The following is a 23831-nucleotide window of genomic DNA, read 5'->3' as shown; positions in this document are numbered from 1 at the left end:
TCCAAGTTGTTTAGGCTGTGAGGAGAGAATATTGGAGCAAGTGGCTCCTCTAGATTGTAAAATTTGATGAAGCAGGAGGGCTGAAGAACAGTCTAGAAAGGGTGAGTGAGAGGTAAGATGACTATAGTGAATCAATGAGAGGTGAGATGTGACGTATCAAAATAAGTGTTAAACAATATTCAGAGAGTCAACAAATGTTGTATTAGTTAGTTTTAAGGGGTTCGCAGACCAACTCCTAGAGCTTTTTTCAGATATAGAAGACAAAAAAAGGGAGAGGAATTGTGGCAGGTGAAAAATACTGAGCAACCTTGTATTATTATTTTTCTGTATATGTACAGGCTATTCCCTTCACTATATATATATATATACATTTTCTGTTACATAAGATTAGGAAAGAATCTAGGGTTAATTAGCCAATCTCCTAAACTTTAGGATCTGATTATTACTCTTGATTTGTTATTCTAAAAATCCTCCTATAATAATTCATCCGCAATTTCCTACACTCCCCCTCAAGCTGGTGAATAAAGGTCCACCATTCCCAGTTTATTAATGTTCTCATGAAATATATTATTAAATAAACCTTTTGTCATTACATTTGCTAGCTGACGCCCTGTAGGAACATATGGTGTATAAATCAGACCACTATCTAACTTTTCTTTAATAAAATGTCTGTCTATCTCGATGTGTTTCATGCGGTTATGTTGCACAGGATTGTGGGCAATGCTTATAGCTGACTTGTTATCACAATATAGTCTCATAAGTCTGCTCCATTGAATTTTCAGGTCTTCTAAAATAATTTTGACCAAATATTAATTCACATGCTCCTGCTGCCATATCTCTAAACTTAGCTTCTGCACTTGACCTTGTTACTACACTCTGTTTTTTGCTTCTTTAGGAAATTAAGTTCCCTCCAAGGAATGTATAGTAGCTCGTGGTTGATCGTCTATCAACTGTTGATCCTGCCAAATCAACATCTGTGTATACTGCAAGGTCAATGTTTGATGCTTTCTTGAATAGAATTTCTTTGCCAGGATGTGCTTTTAAGTAATAAAGGACTTGATAGGCTGCCTATAGATGAACTTCTCTAGGATCATGCATAAACTGACTAATGATGCTAACCGAGTAGTCTATGTCTGGCGAAGTATGGGCAATGTAAATGAGTTTTCCAACAAGCCGTTGATATATCTCTCTATCCATTGTTTTGTCTCCAAGAGTTTCACCTAGTCTGTGATTCTATTCAATGGGAGTTCCAATCGGTTTGCTAGCCATCGTTCCTGTCTTCTTGAGTATATTTGTAACATATTTTTGTTGAAAGATAAAATTTCCTTATCTAAATCAAGCTACTTCAATCCCAAGAAAATATTTTAACTTTCGTAAATCTTTTATTTCAAATTCTTTGGCTAGACACTCCTTCAAGACTTTCTTTTCGACCTCATCATTTCCTGTCACTATGATGTTGTCTACATACACTATTAATATCGTGATTCCCCCTGAAATCGAATGTTTGATGAAAAGTGTATAATCTCCTTGACTTTGTTTGTATCCATTAGCTAGCATTACCTTGGCAAACCGTCCAAACTAAGTGCGAGGTGATTGTTTCAACCCATATAATATCATTTTTAATCGGCAAACCTTGTGATCATTAGCACCATTGAACTCTGGTGGGAGGCTCATATAAATCTCTTCTTCTAGCTCTTCATGAAGGAAAACATTCTTCACATCATATTGTTATAATTCCCAGTCAAAGTTCATAGCCATAGATAACAAAATTCTCACCGTGTTCATCTTTGCTATTGGAGCAAATGTTTCTTGGTAATGCACCCCATATGTTTGAGTATATCCCTTAGCAACCGGCCTTGCCTTATAGCGTTCTAGAGATCCATCCGCCTTAAATTTTACTATAAACGCCCACTTACAGCCCACTAGTTTCTTACCTTTAGATAAATCAACTAATTCCCAAGTTTCATTCTTTTGTAATGCATCCATTTCTGACTTGTTCTCCATTTCTGTCTCCATAACAAGTCTCCATTCTCTCTTTGATAATGCTTTAGACAATTAGTTAGGAATAGGAATTGTGTTTAGGGTTGAGAGAAAACTTTGATGGCTTGGAGAGAATTTCTGAAAAGTCACAAATTGAGACATGTGATATTGGCCTTTTTGTGCATTCTCGGGTTTGTTTTCTCAAGGCTATAAGCAGATTCAGATTAAGGTTAGGTTGATCACTGTTGGAAAGAGAATCTACTTGTGGTATAGTTAGATTTGGTTCACAGATTGTTACCTCATTTTCGGGAGTCTGTTCAGTGAATTGATCCTGCCTTGCAGTCATGTGGTTCTTGGTTTTCTTGTGGCTATTTAGACTGTAATTGTGAAGGAGACATTGAAGCTAAAGGCCCATTTTGTGATCTATGTGACTCGGGTGAGGGCATTTCTAGTGGTCGCAAACTTAACTCCTTATCTTCAAGTATAGGCAACTCCCTCCGAAGATAAGAAGTAAAAAAATATGGTTTATTTTCAATAAAAGTAGCATCAGCTGAGACATAGAGCTTCTTATTAGGAGGATGATAACATTTATAACCCTTTTGAGTTGAGGAGTATCCCACGAAGACACACTTAATAGCTCTAGGATCTAGTTTCCCTCTGTTATGTCTATGAATGTGAACAAAGGAAGTGCACCCGAATACTCGAGGAGTAAGATTGAATGATTTTCTAATGTCAGGGTAGGATTAAGATAAGATTTCGAGTAGACTTTTAAATCTTAAGACTGTGAAAGGAATTCTATTTATGACATAGACTGATGTGAGGACAGCTTCTCTCCAAAAGGATTTTGGTACATTTTGTTGGAATAATAAAGCTCTAGTACACTCAAGAAGATGTCGGTTTTTCCTTTTTGCCACTCCATTTTGTTGTGGAGTGGTAATGCAGGATGATTCATATATAATCCCCTCATTTTGAAAATAGGGAGTAAAAAATTGGTTGAAATAATCACGAGCATTGTCTGATCGAATACTCTTTATTTTTGTACCAAATTGGTTTTGAATCATTGAATGAAAGGTGGGAAAGATACAACTCACATAAGATTTATTTTTGAGCAAGTATATCAAGGAGACCCTTGTACAATCATTAATAAAACTCACAAACCATCTATGTCCTGAGATACTTGGAATAGTGGATCCCAAATGTCACTATGTACCAAAAGAAGCGAGATGATGATCTATTATTACTGATTGGAAAAGGTACACGAGTGTGTTTCGCATGCTCACAAATATCACAATGGAAAGATTGAACATCCAAACCCTTGAACAAGGTAGGAACATTATTTTCAATGCAGAAAAGGACACATGACCTAGATGCCTATAATGTAGCCAAATAACATCTGTATTGGAAGAAGAAAACACCGAAAACAAAGCTGGTTTGTTCAATTCTAGTTGACTTGGTGTATTTAGGTAATAGAGTCCATTATGCTCTTTAACAAGTCCAATCCTCTTCCTTGACTCCTGGTCTTGAAATTCACAATAGGAAGCATTGAATATAACACAACCAGTTAGATCACGGGTAAGTTTTTGTATGGAAATCAAATTTGTTGAAAGTTGAGGAACATGGAGAATATTTTGAAGTATTAGTTCTAGGGTGAGTTGAACATCTCTTACTCTAGCTACTGTGATTGTATAACCATCAGCAACTCCAATTTTTTGGTTGCTTGGGCAAAGTTTATAGGTCTTAAACTAGCTAGAGCTATGAGTCATATGGTCACTGGCACCAGAATCAAGGATTCAGGCATTCCTAAACTCATTACATAAAACATTCAATCCAAGAGATATTAGAGTGTTACTTGAAAGTGTCAATGAATACATACCTTGAGTTGATGTCTGAGGACTGGACTTTGGTGTAGATATTTCCACAGTTCCTAACAAGCTTTAAAGTTTTTCAATTTCGTCCATACTAAGTCCTCCAAAGACTTGAGTTGAATCTTGAGTGGACATATAAGCTTGTCTCTGGCTTGGTGCTAATTGTCCTCCTTCCTGTCTCCATTCAAGGCTGTTTGTGGAGGGTTTTCCATGTAATTTCTAGCATCGTTCCTTGGTATGTTGTGGTTTCTTACAGTATGTGCACCACATCTCATCACGATCTTTGTGAGCACTCGATTGGTTAGACTTGTCTACAGCCGTTATGTCAAGTGTTAGCCATTGTGACTTAGAGCATAATAGGGCAGAATTATCTATTGATGGCTACTGCGCACTTGCTGCAGTTTAGATCCTTTGTTCTGTAATGATCCAGTTCTTGCCACTGATGAACATTGGCATATTCGGGCACAGTTTTCGACCCTTGTTTTGCCCCTATTGTCTTGATCTTGATATCATATATGAGAGCTGTATCTTTGACCTTTGAATATGTTTGGTAGAGAGTATCCCGGATTGTCTTTGCTGTTGACAGAAACATGCATGTGTCACTAATTTCCAGCGTCATGAAATTTCATAATCAAGACATAATCATTGAATCTTCTACCTCCCATGCTTCTGCATTGGCAGTTCCGGTTTTCGGTCCCTGCTCTAGTAAATGACCTAACTTTCCTTTTCTTTTCAAAGAGGTTCGAACCAATTGAGACCTCTTCAAATAATTTTTTCCATTTAATCTATACACTGCCTGAATATTCTGAAGCTCTGTTGTGGCACGGGCAGTCTGTTCATCCTCAACTATCGAAGGTGCTTGAGCCGAAGATGTGGTATCCGTCATGACTAAATATGATCGGACAATAGTAAAGAATAATAAGGGTAAGTGTCAAAGTTCAGCAATGAAGGTTGAGAGAGAAACCAACGATTAAGGCTGAGAGAGAAGCCGACCGAAGTTCAGCAATGAAGGCTGAGAGAGAAACCACCAATTAAGGTTGGAATTGCAATGATGGTCGGCTGTAAGTTGCCCTAGTTTTTCCAGAAATCCTAGCCTTACGGCTCTTATACCATGAAAAATACTGAGCAACCTTGTATTATTATTTTTTTGTATATGTACAGGTTTTTTCCTTCACTATAGATATATATATATATGTATATACATTTTCTGTTACATAAGATTAGGAAAGAATCTGGGGTTAATAAGCCAATCTCTTAAACTTTAGGATCTGATTATTACCCTTGATTTCCTATACTAAAAATCCTCTTATAATAATTCATTCACGATTTCCTAACAGCAGAATGACAAAGTTATTGACGAAGAAGAAACAAGAGGTTGATAGGGGTAGAAAATTGGGAAGATTTTGTTTATCCATAAATTATTGAAAAGACTGGTAGAGGAGCGAATGGAAGTAAGGATGGGGCGATTATTGAATTGCTATGATTGGGAATATTATCTCATGGAATGTTGGGAGGGTTGAATAAATCTAAAAAATGGAGATAATTTAAAGGTGCTTATCAAGGTGGAAGAGAGACGTGGTTGCCTCCAAGAAACTAAAATGGCATCAATCTTAAAAACGTATCAACACATTATTGGGAGATGGGTTGGAAGGTTTTGCTTGCTATTGGGACTGGAGGGGGGAATTTATAGTGATGTGGAATGGATGAGTGATGGAAATTGAAGGCTATCATGTGTACTTAATTAATAGGTCATCTAAAGAAGATGTGTGTCCACAGGGGCATACGAGAAAGGGGAGGGTAAGGAGTGGGAGTGGTTTTAGAGGATTTTAAAAAGTGCAGGGACATATGAGATTTTTCTTGGGTGCTTGGTGGTGATTTTAATAAGGTTCCTAATTCTCATGAAGGGTTGAGAGAGAATTTCTCAAGGCCTTGTGTGGAAGAGTTAAAACTATGGACATACTAGATTTGGTTGATCTACCACTTTGTAGGCTTAGGTGGACTTGGTCAAATTTTAGGGATAGTCTTAGTTTCTCTAGAATTAACAGATTTTTAGTATCAACCTCTTTTTACCTCTAAATATCAAATATGGTCCAAACGTTTCCTGATCGGGGCACTCTGGACCATTTTATGTTATCCTTGGAGTTAGATGTATTACTTGGTGGCTAAGTCTGTTATGTTCCCTGGTTAAGGATTGAGTTACCAAGCGATTAACAACAAAATTGTCTTATAGTAAAGAGTTAACACCCTTATTCTTATTGCGAGAACGACTTCTTTTATGAGAATAGATTACAATTCATCAAAGGGAGCTGTTAGCTTGGACCTTGTTAGAGAGAGCTCTAATATTGTAGTTTAAGGTAATATTCTAATTTGTCTTTATTAATAGCAAAATACCATTTTATATACAGTTTTTATTTAGGAATCTAAATCTAATTAGGAATACTTTACTAAAATGTTAGAAAATTCTCTACTATTTAAGATTCTAATACTAATAGAAAATTATATATTATTTAAGAATATAATACTAATTAAGATTCTAATTATTTAAGAATCTAATAGTAATTAGAATTTTCGAGTTTAATTGAACTTCAATTTGGTATTATTCCTGCTTTACAAGTGTATCCATAACATTACCCCCCCTCCTGCGGTTCTTCAAGCTTGTCTTCAATCTTGAAATGTGGAATTAGTTGGTTCGTTGGTATTTTCTTGTTGCTCAGAACCAGTGTCGTATCAATCTCAAGTCAGAATAGTCGTTTACGTTGGTAACTTAGAACAAATGCCTCATCGTAGTTATAATACAACTCTTTCAGCCTCCTTTCTGCCATCTTTACCCTTGTTAGTTTCTGTACAAATGGAGAGAAAATGCTATCAGATTGTGTCGTAACGTTGCTGTACTGTGGATTCAGTGTTTTCTAAACTGAATTGTTAGGCTTGGTTACGGATTGAGAACGATCACTATAATTGTGTTCAGTCATAATCCACAACTGTTGTTTCCTTTCAAAAACTTTGGCTATGCTCATTATATGCACAAGAGTGGTGGGCGATTGCATATCAACCTCTAAACAGAGAGAATTGATCAGTCCTGCTGTGAACAAATTGATTTTTCAATCACGAGCTTACCGTAGATGCTTAGGCCAACAGTCTTTGAAATTGTTTTTGATATCCCTCAATTGAGCCCGTTTGCTTAAGATTGACCAATTCGTCCAATAGGTTGCTTTGTAGGGACGATCCAAATCGTAAGATGCAATACTTCACAATCATTTCCCATGAGATGTCCAACTCTTTTTATTGCAACTTAATGTAACAAAGTTAGGATTCTCTTAACATGTGAAAAGCTGTTAGACTAACTTTTTCGGAGGCAGTAGTTCGCTGATTAGTAATGAATTACTTGCATTGATGGAGTCATATCCAAGGATCTTCTATTCCGTCGTAAGTGAGGAATCTAGTTTGGTGTAACATGGGATAATTCCTTTGTTTTCCAATTTTGTGTTTGTAGTGCACGATTCCGACTGGTTGTCAATGTGATTGGATTGGACTGTGTGGCTATTATCGGTTTTTATTCCGCTTTCTAAATCCTTGTTGTGCGACTGGGTAGCTATCTGAAGAAGAGTCTCCATATGTTGAGACAGTTGTTGCAACTTAGCATCCATCCAAACCTCTGATTCAACTACCAGATTTTTTACTTCCTTGCGCAGTCCTTGCTCGCCCATGGTGTTTGACTCTGATATCAAATTGTTAACTTCTCTGGTTAAGGATTGAGTCATTGGGCGATTAACAACAAAGTTATTTTCTAACAAAGGGTTAACACTTTTGTTCTTATTGTGAGAGTGATTTATTTTGTAAAAATAGATTATAGTTCATCAAAGGAAGATGCTACCTTGGATCTCGTTAGAGAAAGTTGCAATCTCGTAATTTAAGGAAATATTTTAATTTGTTTTTATTAATAACAAACATGCCTTTTTGTATAGGAATTACAATTCTTATTTAGAAATCTTAATATAATTAAAATTTAAGTCTAATTAGAAATCTCTACTAAAATTTTGAAAATTCTATACTATTTAGAAATTTAATATTAATGGAAAATCATATATTATTTAGAAATCTAATATTAATTAGGATTTCGAGTTTAATTGAACTTCAATATCTTATTATTGTTGTCCTTCAAGTGCATCCATAGCAGAGTCCTTTTATATTTTGTAACAATTGACTTAAGGTGCTAGAGTTCGAAGACAGTCAAGGATTAAGAGGCAGCTATGGTGGGACATACTAGCTTTAGGGTTAGAAAGAAATTAAAGGATGTGAGCAAAAAAAATTAAATAGTGGAGCAAGGCCAAATATAGGGAGCCTTGACAATAAGGAAGAGCATAACAAGTTATCAAAGGAAAGAATGGAGACAAAATCAAGCTCTTTATGGATAAAAGAAAGGGGGATAGAAATAACAAATGCTTTCACCACATTGCCAGTTGCTGTAGAAGATATAACTATGTGGAAGCGATGGTGATGAATTGCTAATTTATTAAAGGGAATAAAGAGCCAAGGAAAGGGGTTAGAGACTATTACATGCAACTGTATTCAGAAGAAGCATTGCCGCCCAACTATTGATGGCATTGATTTCAATACCTTGGAGGATAATGAGAGAGTGGTGCTGGAATCTCCTTCTTCCTAAGGATGAGATTCTAGAAGCTCTAAGGAGTTGCAAATGAGACAAGACTCTGAATCTAGATGGTTTGACATGAGCTTCATCCTATAAAATTGGGATTGGATGAAAGATGACATTTTTTCTAAGATAAAGATGATGTTATCTTGCTGTTTGAAGAGTTCCACTAACATGACTCCTTTATATCCACTGTTAGCTCTACCTTTTCGGTTCTCATTCTTAAAGTGGCTGGGGTGTCAAACATAAAGGAACTAAGGCTCATCAGCTTTGTGGGTAGTATTTATAGCTGGTGGCAAAAGTCTTAATGAGAAGGCTGAGCAGAGTGGTTGGAAAGGTCATATGGGAATGTCGACTGGCCTTTGTTGAAGAAAGGCAAATCCTTGATGTTGCATGATTGCAAATGAAGTGGTGGATAACTTATTAAGAATGGTGATGCTTTCGTTCATCTCCTTTGCAGTTATGGGTAATGTGATGCTTCAAACTTTTTAAGGCGTCCAGAAGCCTTAAGTAGGGAGACCTGCTTTCCCCATTTCTCTTTATTCTTGTAATGGAGGCCTTAAACAAATTAATCAAATAGGCTAGAGCTCACAAGCTTTTCAGGGGCATAGTGGTGGGTGAAAATTGTGATTCACTTGAGGTTACCGATCTATTTTTTTGTAGATGACATGCTTATGTTTTGCAAGCCTTAATTGCAATTCTTACTGAATATTAGGTGTGTTCTCCTATGGTTCCAAACTATTTCTGGCATTAAAATAAACATGTCAAAATCTAAATTGGCCTAGATGGGATATAAATTGGATTTTGGAAGCCTGGCTAGTATTGTGGGATGTAGAGTGACTAATTTTCCTATGAACTATCAGGGTCTCTCCCTAGGCACTAAATTAAATGATTTCTCCACTTGAGATTCTATTATAACAGACTGGAAGCGAGACTAGTGGGTTGGAAGAGGAATTTCCTGTCAAATGAGAAAAGACTGATGCTTACCAAGAGTACACCTTCCAATTGTCATTTGTAAATGGAATATGGTTCTTTGACTGCCAATAATATGGTTCTCGGGATTCGGTTGCCTGGGTAGTAGTCAAAGAATCATAAGGAGCGGTCTTGGTAAAAAGTCAAATGATTGAGTTGAATAACAATTTGCAAGGGAAGTAGCTCTAGGAATTCATGAAAGAGAGTGATAGTTTGTGGTCGGCGGGTGATAGGAGCAAAGTTCCGCACTGAGAGTATGGGTTGGTATACAAGGACATCAACTAGGTCTCTTTGAGTCGACTTATGGAGGAAAATTGGTATGGGAAGAGATGAGTTCCAAGAAGTTATAGCTTGGAAGGTTAGAGCATGGCTAGTGTGAGATTTTGGCTGGATGAATAGAGGGAGGGTGTTATATTACCTCTAATTTATTCCTTGGTTTGCAACAAAGAACATCGGCAAGTTCTTTTTTCAATTCAGAGGGGAGTGGAATCTGGGCAATTGATATGGTAAGGAATCTAAATGGTTGGGAGGTAAATGAATATGCTGATTTGTTAAATTATTTGTCTCAAAGGGGAAAGAACCTCAGATGTTCTGGATAAACAGAGGTGGAAATTGAGCCAGAAAAGAGAGTTTCCGGTGAAGTCCCATTATTCCGATTTAACTGTAAGTGGTAGAATTATTGAAGAATTTTTCTGGAAACTAATTTGGAGGTTAAAGCATCTCTTAGAATTGGTCCTTTTTGGCTGGGAGTTAGTGCGCGGATGTATTCTTAGTATAAATAACTTGATCAAGAGGGAGAAATCATACTGAATGGATGTTATGCAAGAGAGATGTAGAATCTATCAACCATCTTCCTTTATGCTATCCTGTCTCCTATCACAGTGGTGTCTGGCTTGTGACCTCATGGGTTGAATTCCGTGGTGGCCAAATGGGTAAAGGAGGAGATTTGGGCTTGGAAGGGTATGCATGGAGATCAGAGCCACAACAAAAATCTAGACCTTATGCCTTTGGCTACCCTTTAGATCATATGGAAAGAGAGGGACAGAAGAATTTTTCAGGGCATGGAACGGTCTTTTAACATGATAAAGGATTCTTGTTTAGAGACTTGATTTTTTGATTAAAATCATTCTCTCTATTTTGAAGAGGATTTTGCGAATTTGATTGATATGTTCATAGAATTATAGAGCTTTTCTTTTAATATTGTACTTTCTATTTCAAAAACTAAATCATAGATATTTTAGTTGTGGTTGCATTGATATAATTGTATTAGCTTGATTAAGTTTTAAGCTATTATTAATTCAAATGGTTGTTCTAGTCTCATTATTCTCCATTTTTCTGCCCCTTCTAATATTTTCTCTCCTTGATCTCTTTATTTAACATCATTTGGTATCACAGAACTAACAGGTTATTTGCTTGACTTAATAGGCCTGTAATATAGTGACTATTTTATTGGACACTCCTATTAATAGAGGTTTTTTCTTTTTCTGGTCTGGATTGGAAAAATGGGCTCCTCTGGACCAAAGTCCTTGGTTCAGGTAGAAAGGGATTGAAAAAATCCAGTTTGGTTTTCGGTCAGGGTGGAACTGATTACAAAAAATATATATTTTTTTGTTTTAATTTTTATTTATTAATTTCTATTAATAAAAAAATAATGGTAATTTGGTCAATTTCAGTCCAGTTATCCCTTATTCTGTCTTTGATTCGGTCTGGTCTCATTCAGTTTTGGACCAATAAATACCCTTACCTCTTAAAATGTTTGGTCACCAAATCATTAGCCAATGAAATTGGATTACAGCAGATGTTATAATTGTGATTCATCTTATAATGGTCATGAGTCACGATTACAGTCTATCCAAAAATTTTCTGGATTGTCTTAATTTCTGTTTTTATTATGACCTTGGACTATAGAGGACAAAAGAGTGGGCTATTTTATTTTTCCCCTAAAATGCAAAACCTTAGTTTTGCATGATTTCACTAAATTTAGGCATAATCTTGTCTTGCAGGTATTTGATTGTTGGTTTGAGAGTGGATCCATGCCCTATGCTTATATCCATTATCCATTTGAAAATGTTGAACTTTTTGAGGAAAACTTTCCTGGACATTTTGTGGCTGAAGGGCTAGATCAAACTCGTGGATGGTTTGTCCTTTCCTTTCTAGTTCATATTTGATTTTACGTTTCAAATTACATGCACATCATAATTATTTAAAGTTGCCTAACAATATCTATCGAATTTTTATATGTGGTACTTTGAATTTTTTGGGCCACAATTAGTCTTTGGCACATTTTGTAACGTGGTGAGCGGACTCTTTTTTGGGATGGGCTTCCAACAATTAGTGACACTAAATTACAAAAACACTATGTTCGTAATATCTTAATTGAGGCTTGAATATTTTTGAATTAAAAATGTAAATAATATATTAGCATGGTACCAAAAAAGGGGGTACCAACCTGTTTACAAAAGATTTGCAGTGTAGTTAACATGTTAATGACAATCCCAAAATTTTCATCACTCATAATATCATGTCCTAACAAGTTTGTCCCAAAATAATTAATCTACCTATCTCTTAGTTTATATAACCCTACTTTTTTTCTCTCGAATGCTCTAGTATTTCTTTCTTTTCAAAGAATCCAAAAAATGGTCAATGGAACCGAAGTAATAACATTGCCATTGATTTTTAGCCGATCTCAAGCCCAAATTTCATCCATAACATTCCCAGCCATAACCCAATTAATTCCCAGCAGCCTGTAAATTATACTCTACAAGGTATAAGCTACAGGGCACCATAAAAGTAAGTGATTGGAAGTTTCCTCTACACACATACAAAGGTAGCATCTATTAACAATAACCTGCCCCCTCCTTTTTAATTTCTCTATAGTGAGAATGCTTTTCCTGCATGCTTCCCAAGCCAAAAAAGCCACTCTTGGAGGAACTTTGGAATTTCCAACTTTGGTTAAAGGGGGAACCCCAAATGTCTTCTCCATCCCCGCCAAACAGAAATCTGTAGTATGACTGGACAGAAAATTTTTCCCTTTTTTTAATTTCCAGAAGTCCTGATCTGAGCCCTCTTTCACATTCTGCTTCTCCAAAATTGACAAAAACTCTTCAAACTCTTGAATTTCCCAATCATTTAAATGTTTGTTCACTCTAACAGACCATTCAACACAATCATTGCAAATCCGATATGCATCAGCCACCACCATTGATGCTTGAATATGATGTCAATAAATTCAATTATCTCATATTATGATGCTTAAATTCCTTTTCTGATTCTTTCCTTCTACATTTCTATTTTGTTCCTTGTGCTCTATATTTGTTTGTGAAGTGTTTTGTAGAATACTCATAGAGGTACAGAGCCTTTGGCAATCATAATTTTTTCCTCTTATCCACTCTTACAAATATGATTTAAATATTCTGTAATTTAACTACAAAAAGCTAGGTTGTGGCTTCCTGTTCTTTATTTTTGTATAACATAGGACAAATAGGGTTTATTTAAACCTAACTATCTGTGATATTAGAGGAAATTATGTGGGAATATAGAAGAATAGGAGAAAAACCAGGGAAATAGGAGATGGGGTGGAGGATTGCAGGAAGAGAGTGACATAATAAGTAAGTTGGAGAATGCATGCCATGGTAAAGAACACAAGGGCAATAGCAGGAAATGAAACCTTGAACATTCTCAATTTAAATTATCTACTTCTCTCTAGATTGTAGTCTATAGTTTTCATAATAGAAGAAACATTTGGCAATAACTATATGCTTGTTTGGAAGGATCATCATAAACGAATAAAGGTGTGTTGTTTAAGGTACATAAAATTCAGCCAAAACTGCTCGTGTAAGGCACTAGATACTATAATGTAGATGGGGAATCAGCCCTTTTGCCTACCACATTAGTGTATCACCCCTCCTTTCTTTCGGAGTAGTCGTAATCACTACTTGAGCCATAAAAGGTGCTTTTGAATGACCTGTAGGCACTAATTATAGCCCTAATTACAGCTAATAAGGAAATTATCAAAATAATAAAATATGAATTCAAAAGTTTATGAACTCAAAATTTACCTAAGTAGCCTAAGTAAATTGCTTTCTTCTAACTAAAACTTTTCCAACTTGAGATTTTTGTACTTTGCACTAGTTTCCCAATGTGTGAAAACTTCTCTAATTTGAAGTGACAAAGCTTCATGAGACATCAGAGAAGTGGGGATAGATTTACTTTATCTCGTTCAGGCTTACAAGAGTGTTTTAATAATATCAAGCTTGATGAATAACCTAGAATCCACTAGGGTTTATTGGTATCCATCAAGAAACTAAGGATTCTTGGAATCCATCAAGAAGAAACTTATTAATTAAAATAGTAATAATCTTAAACCATGGAACTTACATATATAGTATTGATATACTAATCTTAAAATAATAATTATTAGTAATAAGGAAATCTAATACTAGATTAATTAATACAATATATAGTATTGTAGACGGAGAATGATAAGACTTCTAACATTTTTGAGTGGGAGAATATTCAACAAATACACACTTAAAAGTTTTGGGTTCTAACTTGCCCACATTTTTAGAATAGACAAAACAAACATATTCAAATATCTTTGAAGGAACAATATAGAAATTTTTTCCTTACAAAACCTCTAGAGTTTCTAAAATCAAGAGTTTTCAAAGACATTCTGTTTTTAAAATAAGTGGTTAAAAAAACTGCATATCTCCAGTAACGTTTCGGTAGATTCATGTTGAATATAAGAGATTGAACTATCTCTAATATGTGTCTATTTTTTCTTTCAGCAACACCATTTTGTTCACTGGTATAAACACAACTTATTTGATGGATTATTCTATTAGATTTTAAGTAACTACAGAATCCACCATGCATATATTCTGTACTGTTGTCTATTATTATAATCTTAATTATCAAACTGTGTACATATAATTTTATGAAATGATTGCAAGCATGAGAACATATCACTTTTTGCTGTCAACAGATAAATCTATGTTAATATAGTACAAATAATCAATAAAAGTAACAAATTATCTATATCAAAATGAAGAGATATTATGAGTAGGTCCCCAAACATCAGAGTGAATAGTCATAAAATGGGTCGGATTTCTATGGTCATTCACATGATAGAAGCTCCTTATTTATTTAGTTAGCTCACATGCATCACAAAATAAGAAATTTATGGAAGTTCTTTTAAACAAGTTAGAATATAATTTTTCTAAAGCGAAGAAAGAAAGATGTCCCAACCATTGATGCAATTGTACGATTTCCTGATTGACTTCCATATTTTCGAAGACAACTTGATTCCCAATTACGCTTTGAGTTCTATTAAGCCGTATAAACCATCTATAGTCTACCAGTACCAATTATCTTCTCTATTTGAAGATCCTGAAGGACACAATAGTGATAAAAAAATTTAATTTTACAGTTAAAATCTCTAGTGATGGCACTAATTGATAAAAACTGTCAGAAAACCTAGCTACATGAAGGATTGAAAACAGAGTAATGATGGGAGTACAATTAATAGAATATGTTCTAGATACAGAAGTGTATGATCCATCTCGCATATGAACATTTTTCTCTTTAGTACAAGAAAAATCTGTTAAGAAGTTTTTAGAAGAGCTTGTCATATGTTTGTTAATTGCAGAATCGATAATCTAAATATTATAATTAGAGATAATAGAGAGAGGAGCAATACTTGGTTTTACCAAAATTAACATACTAATCGTTGATGAAGGGTTATTCGAAGTAGAAACAACCAATCTCTTTGCTTTTGTCATGATTTAAAGTAATAGAGAAAGAACAACACCTAATAGCTAATCTCACAGGGATAAAACAAACCTTCTAACCAACACCAACAGAGTTGGGAACAACATGATTAGGTTAGAAAGAAAATATTCTGCGAGCCCGTAGTTGGTTACCAGAAACAGGCTGGTCCGACGAGGAAGCAGCGACAAAAGCAGTGATGCTCGAAAACACGGAACTAGAGAAGGTCGGTTGGCTCGGTGCATGGAGGAACCAGATCTGAACAGTTTTATGTGTGGCGAAATGCCTGGATCCAGTTTCGCGCGTGGTAGGTGCTTGAAGATAGGGGCTTAAGAAATGTACGTGGCAAGTTGAAGAGATGAATGGCCAATAGACAGGTGTGCGAAAAGCTTCGATGATGTGCGCGGCGGCCGCGTGAAGGCAGAAGCTGGAGAGGCGCAATTCGAGCCGAATCGTGTGCGACAAGCCCAAATATGTCTCAATTGGGATTTTCTGCTAGCATTGCGATGCGATTCAGGCTGATTAAGGTTTTTCCGGCTGCGCATGTTGCTCACATGCCTTGGAGATGGTTACCAGAGTCAGAGGGGTAGGCCGGCGATGAGGTTACGACTTTGTTTGCGGTGGTAGTGAGAGTAGATCTTAATAAATGGATACCAACTTAGCCTATTGTATTAGTATATGGTTTGAGAAAAAATTTTGAATTTAGAACTCTAAACAATCTTATTTTTGTCTCTGATACCATGTAAATTTTGGAGAAAAAATTATATCATTTTATTTTCTGATACTACTTGTGATAATACAATCAAGATATTTATATAGAATTCGTATCTACGAATAAGGAAATGTACTTTATTGTAGAGGTTCTATTTAATTTTACTAATTAATTACATAATTATAGGAAATATTACGGGAATGATTATGAAGGAAAAATATCTCGACTAATGGGGTAACAGAATATTCTAAGAAACAGTTTTCCTCTTTCAACCATGGGTTAACAAGGGTCCTTGAAGGCCTTTTCCTTAAGTCCTATGTTCTTCAATGTATAAGGACAAGACAAGGGATGCAGTAGCTGTTGCAACTCTGAGATAGGCAAGAGAAATCGATTGGACGAAAGAAACAAATCAGATGTGGGTTGAGTAGATTTGCATGAGTTGCTACCTCAGGTTAAGAAACTTTTGGTCATTGAGAGCAAATAATTCAATATTGTTTATGAAGGCAAGAAAGCAGGTGAAATTAGGGTGAACAAAAACAGTAGGGGATTTAGGATTTTGATCACTTTCTAGGAGGATGAAGTTGAACGGCTGCTCGGAGCTTTGCATGAGTTCTATTGCACAAGTGGAGGGAAGTTTTGGGGCCAGATTAAGGCAGGTAAAAGTCAAAATGTATGGGTGGCCATGCGAGGTGACATGCAAGGAAACTTTTTGGTCATTACAGAGGAGAAAAGGGAGGTAGTGATGCGTACCTTCATTCTAAAAGGTCCATAGGCCGGAAGATGGTGGAGAATGATGGTGGCACTGTTCGAAATGGTAGGAAAGAACTTCGAGACATTGGGATACCAAAGGAGTTTCAAAATATGAAACTTGAAGAAAATGTAAGCCTGGAGGAAGTTCATGATAATATGCCAATCTTGTTGTGTTGTCTAAGTTGCAAAATTGAGTTGAGGTGAGTCTGGAGGTGAGAAAAGAGAGGAGCTTGTTCATGCGGTGAGGGAAGGCACGCGACAAAGGAGCCCAGTAGGGAAGATAAGATCCGATTTCAAGTTGGGTCGAATGGGTCTTAGTTTGGAAAGCCCAAGGTCAAGAAGCAAGCTGGACTTATCAAATGGTTTACATGGGCCAAGAAAGGGAAGTGGATCAAGCGGGTCGAGTCAGGAAATCGGGTTAAAAGCTTTACATCTGGGTCCACTTGTTGAATGGAGACCCATGACCAATTGTGAGAAGCGGAAACCCAAGCTATGCATCAAGGAAGATTGAGAGAATTGAGCGAGACCAATACAATGGACTCATACAGAGCTAACGACGAAAAAGAAAATAGAGGAGATTGGAGATTAATTCAATTCATCTCTCTTATAATTAAAATTTCTTGGTACAGTTGGTAAAGGGTTTCCGCTAGACCTCTGAAGAGGTCCAAAGAGAATGTTAAAATCGCTGTGGATAGTCCAATAACCACTAGAAACTTGACTGTTAAACTAAGATGATCTTAAAAAAAAATTGATTCCATTCCCTTCAACTACTATAAACCCTGCGGAAGCACCATTTGAAGTTAGGAGCCCTGGGCAGTAAATTCACAAGTGAGTCATAACCCTTAACCTCCAGACCCTCAGCTTCTCAGGCTTGTTACTTTTCCAACAAATAGTTATTGAGCCTCCCTTTAGCTGGAAAAATCAAAGCATCCAACATCTATCGCCCCTAAAGATTTTAGTTGCATTGTTAGTCATGGTTTTCAGAGAAGTTAGTCTTTGTCCTATTTCTGTGATGGTGGCAGTTTGACTGGTAGGATGAGAGATGGTATTGCAGGCAGAGGTGGTGGCCAAGGGATTTGGTTTTTGGGTTTATTTCTTTCTATGATAACGTTGTTATTTGAATGGGTGATTTTAAGATTGGTGTTGGAGTTTGATGGTATCACAGTGAACTGAACCTGGCCCTTATACTAACTGATGTAGGATAAGTAAGTTTAAAATGAACTTATATGAGGGATGGTAAGAGAGGAAAAAGGTGCAAAATGGAATAGTAGAAGAAAGACTTGAGGAAAGAGGAGGTGAAGCATTGGAGGAAATGGTGGTAGAATAAGTAAGGCTAGAAAGAGCAAAAATTATAGCAAGGAATACAAAGAAGATAAGAACAAGAAAATGCAAGCAAAATAATTCTCAACTTAACATTCTCTACTGTTGTCTAGGTTACTAGCTTTTTGTATGACCCCTAATTGCAACTAATAAGGAAAATATTAAAATAATAAAATATAAATCAAAAGTTTAAAGACTCAAAATCTACCTAAATAGGCTAATTAAATTAAGGATATTAATAATTAATTAGAAAATCTACCCCAATACTAAAATTTTTCTGATCTCTCATCTCCTTATGCTGCATAATTGGGTCTACAGGTTTTATACTCTCATGGTGTTGTCTACTGCTTTATTCGGGAAACCTGCTTTTAGAAATCTTATTTGCAATGGGCTTGTGCTCGCGGAGGATGGGAAAAAGATGAGTAAAAAACTGAAGAACTATCCTTCGCCTATGGAAGTCATAAATGATTATGGTGCTGTAAGTAGTAATCGACCATTGATTCCTTGTTTTGATTTTTTGCGTCATGTTTTCCTTGCCCTCCCCAAGAAACATTACTACTATGTTTATCCTTTATTTTGTCATGAACAGGTTAAAGTTTATTTTAATCATTAAATCATTAATGTTTTGCCTTGTGCAGGATGCTTTGCGGTTGTACCTTGTAAACTCTCCAGTTGTTCGGGCAGAGACCTTACGTTTCAAAAAGGAAGGGGTTTATGGTGTTGTGAGTACTATCCAATCAATTCTGAGTACTTTAGTTTTATTTCAGATTATTTCCTTGGTGGGTGTCTTTTGATCCTTAATGAAATTTCTGCCAGGTCAAAGATGTCTTCCTTCCATGGTATAATGCTTATAGGTTTCTGGTTCAGAATGCAAAAAGACTAGAAGTTGATGGATATGCACCCTTTGTTCCGATTGACCTGGCTACACTTCAAAAGTCATCTAATGTGCTTGACCAGTGGATCCACTCGGCCACGCAGAGTCTTGTTCATTTTGTCTGTCAAGAAATGGATGAATATCGACTTTACACGGTTTGCTGTTTAAACTACCATCATATTTGATTATTTTAGATTTACTAAAATGTGCGGTTAATTTAATCTCTCGCTAGATATAAATTGTGTTCTCCTTTTCATGTACAAGTGCCTAAGTGACCTTTTATGTTTTCAAGTATCATCAAATGTGTTAAGGCATATGTGCCTTAGAGGCTGTTTATATAAAGAGGGAGTTCAGGTATAGCTATATGTAGCAGGCGCAGCTGGTGGTTATCAAATCTGAGCAGTAAAGATATCAATGCATTGTTATTTCTCTTGCTTTGTATTTACGATGCGATTGTCACTTAAATAACTAATTGGTTTATTTATCTTTATTCTCTTTCTATGGAAGACTGATAAACTTAATACGTTTTTATTTACTTGAATGACCAATATGATTAATCTAGAATTTTTTGCTTGACAGTCGGCTCATTTTTTATTTTTTGTTCATGATAATGGCATGCAGCTCGTACTAATGAATACACACTGACATTTTCAGGTGGTCCCATATCTCTTGAAGTTTCTTGACACTCTCACAAATATATATGTTAGATTCAATCGTAAGAGGCTGAAAGGCCGTACAGGAGAAGGAGATTGCTGCATAGCTCTCTCAACTCTTTACAATGTATGTTATTTTTGATTTGGTATGTTCTGGATGATTAAGCTTTATTGTTGGCACAACATTTTATGACTTGTATACTGGGTTTTCAGGTACTTTTAACTTCATGTAAGGTGATGGCCCCATTTACGCCATTCTTCACAGAAGCTCTTTACCAAAATCTGAGGAAAGTTTGGGAAGGAGCAGAGGAAAGTGTTCATTATTGCAGTTTTCCCCTAGAAGATGGAAAGGTATTTGCACTTATGCCTACTTTGTCTGATAAATTTAATTTCTGAAGTCTACTCACAGGTCCTAAACTTTGAGTACACGACCTTTTGGATTTATTTTGTATGAATTGTGAATCTTTTCCAATGTCAGAATCTAATTTTTATTAATATTGTTAATTAGAGTATCAGAGTCTACTGAGAAAATCTTCAGTCTATGAGTTTAAGCTCAAGTATAGAAAAACATATCTTTCACAATTTTTCATCCCATTGGCAGTTTATTATTCTAATGTAACCATCATCTTCTTGTTCTTTTTTTCAAATTTTTGTATGCATCCAAGCACTATTGTATCAGTATCTAGGAATTTTGCTGTAGATCTTTTCAGCAGGGTTTTTATTCTAAAATGTCCAGAGAAGATATGAGTGTTTCAGTATTGTAAGATTAGTAGTCTTTTCTAGAAAAATTTCCAAAGAGGTTTAGTGGTGAAATAAAAAGCCTCTGGCCCAAGAATTACTATCCATCAACTTTTTTGAATCAAACCACCTACCTCTTAAAAATCTAAGTTAAGCTCAACTAATAAATAACATGTCACTTGAGTATTTATATGGAACACAATAATCACATACTTTTTCAAAGTGGAATTAGATATCATAATTTTACCAATTAAATACTTGTATTTTCTTCAGTGTCACACATCACAATAACAAATTATAATTTAAAGGTTTACAAGAAGATTGCATCAGTCCAGAGTTGTCAAGTTGGCATGTACTTTAATACCATTTGTAAGGGTTCAAGCCCAATAATCGCTAGGCCAACAAATTTTTAGACCTAAAGCACTGGTCTTCGAATGCTAAAACTGAAGTTATTGGTGTTATGTGCTTGAAACTTAATATAGAGTTCAACAATCACATTTATACTTTCAATGTGGGCTTAGAATACAACATTCTCTACCATTCAAATCCTTGATATTCTTATGAAGGTCACATATCTCAATCACATATCTTAATCCAAAAACCAACAAAGTCTAAGTCAGCAGTAGTCCATAATTACTGAGCTGGAATGTGCTTTGATATTATTTGTGAAGCTTTGTGTTGTTGACCTTTGAAAGCTCAAGCTCATGTTATTTGCAGTGTGTGACTGGAGCTCTTATATGGAGCTCAATGATCACATTTTTTTTATGTGAGATTGAAGTACTACATGAAAAGTATATTAACTTGCTACAGTATGAAATCCAACAGTTTAAAATAGAAAATTGAGACTGTGTTTGGCATGTGAGTTAGTATTTATTCCCAATACAGACACGTATTTATATTTTTACGTAAGAATGTATTGCGTATGAGACTGTGTTTGGTACATGAACTTTAGTGTTTATTCCCAATACAGACAGGTATTTATATTTGTACATAAGAATGTATTGTCTATGGTTATATGCATAATATATACATGAATACTTTTTTCATTATTCAAAAAGTGAAAATTGTGGGAAAAAACATTCATAACACATGAAATTGGAAACAACCATTGGAAAATAAAACTAAAAATATGCTTATAATAAAATTTGTTTTGAATTTTTCTTATAAATTTGTTATTTGTTTGTGTTTTTTTTATGTATATTAAAGAATCACATATAAAGACATACACATCTATGTTGATGTAGATTGTTCTCGATTTATGCATGTACGCATATACATAAATACATAAGACATAGATACACAGTTCCATATAATATACTAAATGTTCATACTATATTTGTATTTATATTTTATGTAAATGTACGTACATGTATATGTATATAGAAAATAAAAGTTAGAATTCTTTTCAATTACCAATCATATATTTCTCAAGCTTAGATACAGCTATGGATCTAAATGTTTTGACTTCAAAATTTTCATAATCAAATATCAGTCGACTAAATCAATAAGAGTCCAAAAATTGAGTTTCTATGACTTAAAGCAATGTCATGCATTCTTTAAACGATGATCTCATTTTTTTTTGAAATAAAACAATGATATCAAATTAAAGTACAAAAGGGCATGCTTGGGTTAGCCAAGTCAAACATAAGTTCAAATCTATCATGTGTAAACATTTATATTACAACCAAATACTCACAGCTTCTTTCAATAAATAACTCAAATGCTAAGTATTTCCTGTCCCAACTTTTTCTTAATTTTTTGGCTTGCTGCCTCCGGACTGGTTTATGCTTGTGTATTTGAGACAACACCTGGACACTTTTGATTGAATCAAACGTAGTTGTGATCCTTAAGGGATCTGAGTGTGATATTTAGTTGCTTTTATGTAAAAAATCCATAAAACCCTAAATACCAGAATTCTTAGGTGGGATATTTAAGATATCATTAGCATACATTCATAGTAATTCTATGCTCAAGCGAAACTGACTAGTCTAACCATGAATTTTGGTTGATAATGCTATTGCAAATTGCTGCACCACGTCCAAAACCAATGAATCAGTGTTTTTTTCCTAGATCTGAATAGTCTCAGCTACTTCGGCAGAAATCAAACCCCTCCCCCCCTGCAAATTCTATGAATCAAACAGTAGAAAATTTCTTCTTGTTTTTTTCTTTTTTTTTTTTGTTGACTTTGTTAGAGCATAGATTATGCATGCTTGCAGTCAAAAAGTTGCCTTGATCTGACTGGTTTATCTCTTTAAACTGATTTGGTTAACCTGGACTGGTTTAGACTCTTCGAAAATAGGTCTCAACTGATGCACTCTGGTTCCCATGGGTTTTCAGTGTGCTCTTTTTATTTTTGAGTCTATATTATTTGGTTCGCTCTTTACAATCCTTTGGAAGCAGCATAAATGCTTTAAAACACCAACTGAGTTAAATGAAAAAGTTGATGTATCTCAAGGAGATCAGAGAGAAACTAAGAAAACTTTGACTGCCTTAATTACCAAGGTAGTGGCCGTTGAAAACTCAACAAATATGCTAATGTAGGAATTTCAGAATGCTTTTCTATGTCTAAGACACTTGTTTATGGTTTAAATCCTCCAAAGTTTTCCTGGTCAAAAGAAAAAAAATCTTCCAAGTTTCTTATCAGAGTTTTGGTTCTAACTAGATTAAGAATGAAATTAGAGTCTGTAAACACTCTTGTACTTTCTGTCAAGAGAGTACAAGCTATATTCAGATAAATTTTTGAAGAGTTGTTCTGTGTCAATGTGTGTAGTACTCATGACATTGAGATAATTTGGAACTTATTGATGCAATCCTTAATTATTTCCTCTCCGTTGAATCCATCAAACTCCAAATGCCAAATGTTGGGGATGATGTCTAGGAAGCCCTTGTTTCTAGTTTTCAACCCCCATCTACTTGTTTTCAGTTGTTCTAATGTTTTTTCTGAATCTCAACTTCTTTGCTAGATTTGTTGTTAATGCTGCTGCTACACTTCTCTTATGTTTGATTTTTATGATAAATCTTTGCAATGCTCATTTGTCTTTTTTGTTTATGGTTTTCTTGAATGAATGCTATCAAAGAGGGGGGAGAGAATTGAACAAAGTGTTGCAAGGATGATGACAATTATTGATCTTGCTCGCAATATTCGTGAGCGTCACAACAAACCTCTTAAAACGCCACTCAGGTGTGCTTTGATAGTTTTCTTATTGTTCTTATTTTCCCTGGTTATATGCTTCTACACTTCCTTATGTCTATATTGATCTTTATTTTTGTCTTCTGCGATTTTGGTTTCATTTTCCTATGTGATAACTATAGGGAGATGGTGGTGGTACATCCAGATGCAGAATTTCTTGATGATATCGCTGGGAAACTTAGAGAGGTCTGGGATTATTGTACTCTTTGTTTCTTCAGAACGAAAGTTTGACCTTGCTTTTCTCCCTACATTAATGTGGTCCCTTAATTTCTCTTTTTAGTGGCCATCATTTTCGTGCCTGAGCTCTTTTTCTTTTTTTGCTTTTATTACCTGACTTGCTGTTAGCACTTTTTATCCATG

At 35.3% G+C, this 23831-nt stretch overlaps 1 protein-coding gene across 3 annotated transcripts in view; it reads left to right on the top strand.

The window, feature by feature from the left end:
- LOC110817255 (tRNA synthetase class I (I, L, M and V) family protein) overlaps positions 1–23831 on the top strand; it is a 55872-nt gene that overhangs the window by 12614 nt on the left and 19427 nt on the right. For all 3 annotated transcript variants that reach the window (XR_015817046.1, XM_088213419.1, XM_088213420.1), the window contains exons 11-18: positions 11472–11605; positions 18335–18494; positions 18655–18738; positions 18833–19045; positions 19545–19670; positions 19757–19894; positions 23359–23462; positions 23594–23657. Coding sequence is in view for 2 of the 3 variants with exons in the window: in XM_088213419.1 (XP_088069545.1) it covers positions 11472–11605; positions 18335–18494; positions 18655–18738; positions 18833–19045; positions 19545–19670; positions 19757–19894; positions 23359–23462; positions 23594–23657 (1023 nt within the window). In the remaining variant the exon portion in view is untranslated. The remainder of the gene's footprint in view (positions 1–11471; positions 11606–18334; positions 18495–18654; positions 18739–18832; positions 19046–19544; positions 19671–19756; positions 19895–23358; positions 23463–23593; positions 23658–23831) is intronic.

The sequence above is a fragment of the Carica papaya genome, chromosome 2 (genome assembly GCF_054855325.1).
Source record: "Carica papaya isolate Zhongbai chromosome 2, ASM5485532v1, whole genome shotgun sequence".
Lineage (NCBI taxonomy): Eukaryota > Viridiplantae > Streptophyta > Magnoliopsida > Brassicales > Caricaceae > Carica > Carica papaya.
This window is presented reverse-complemented; position numbering and strand designations above follow the sequence as displayed.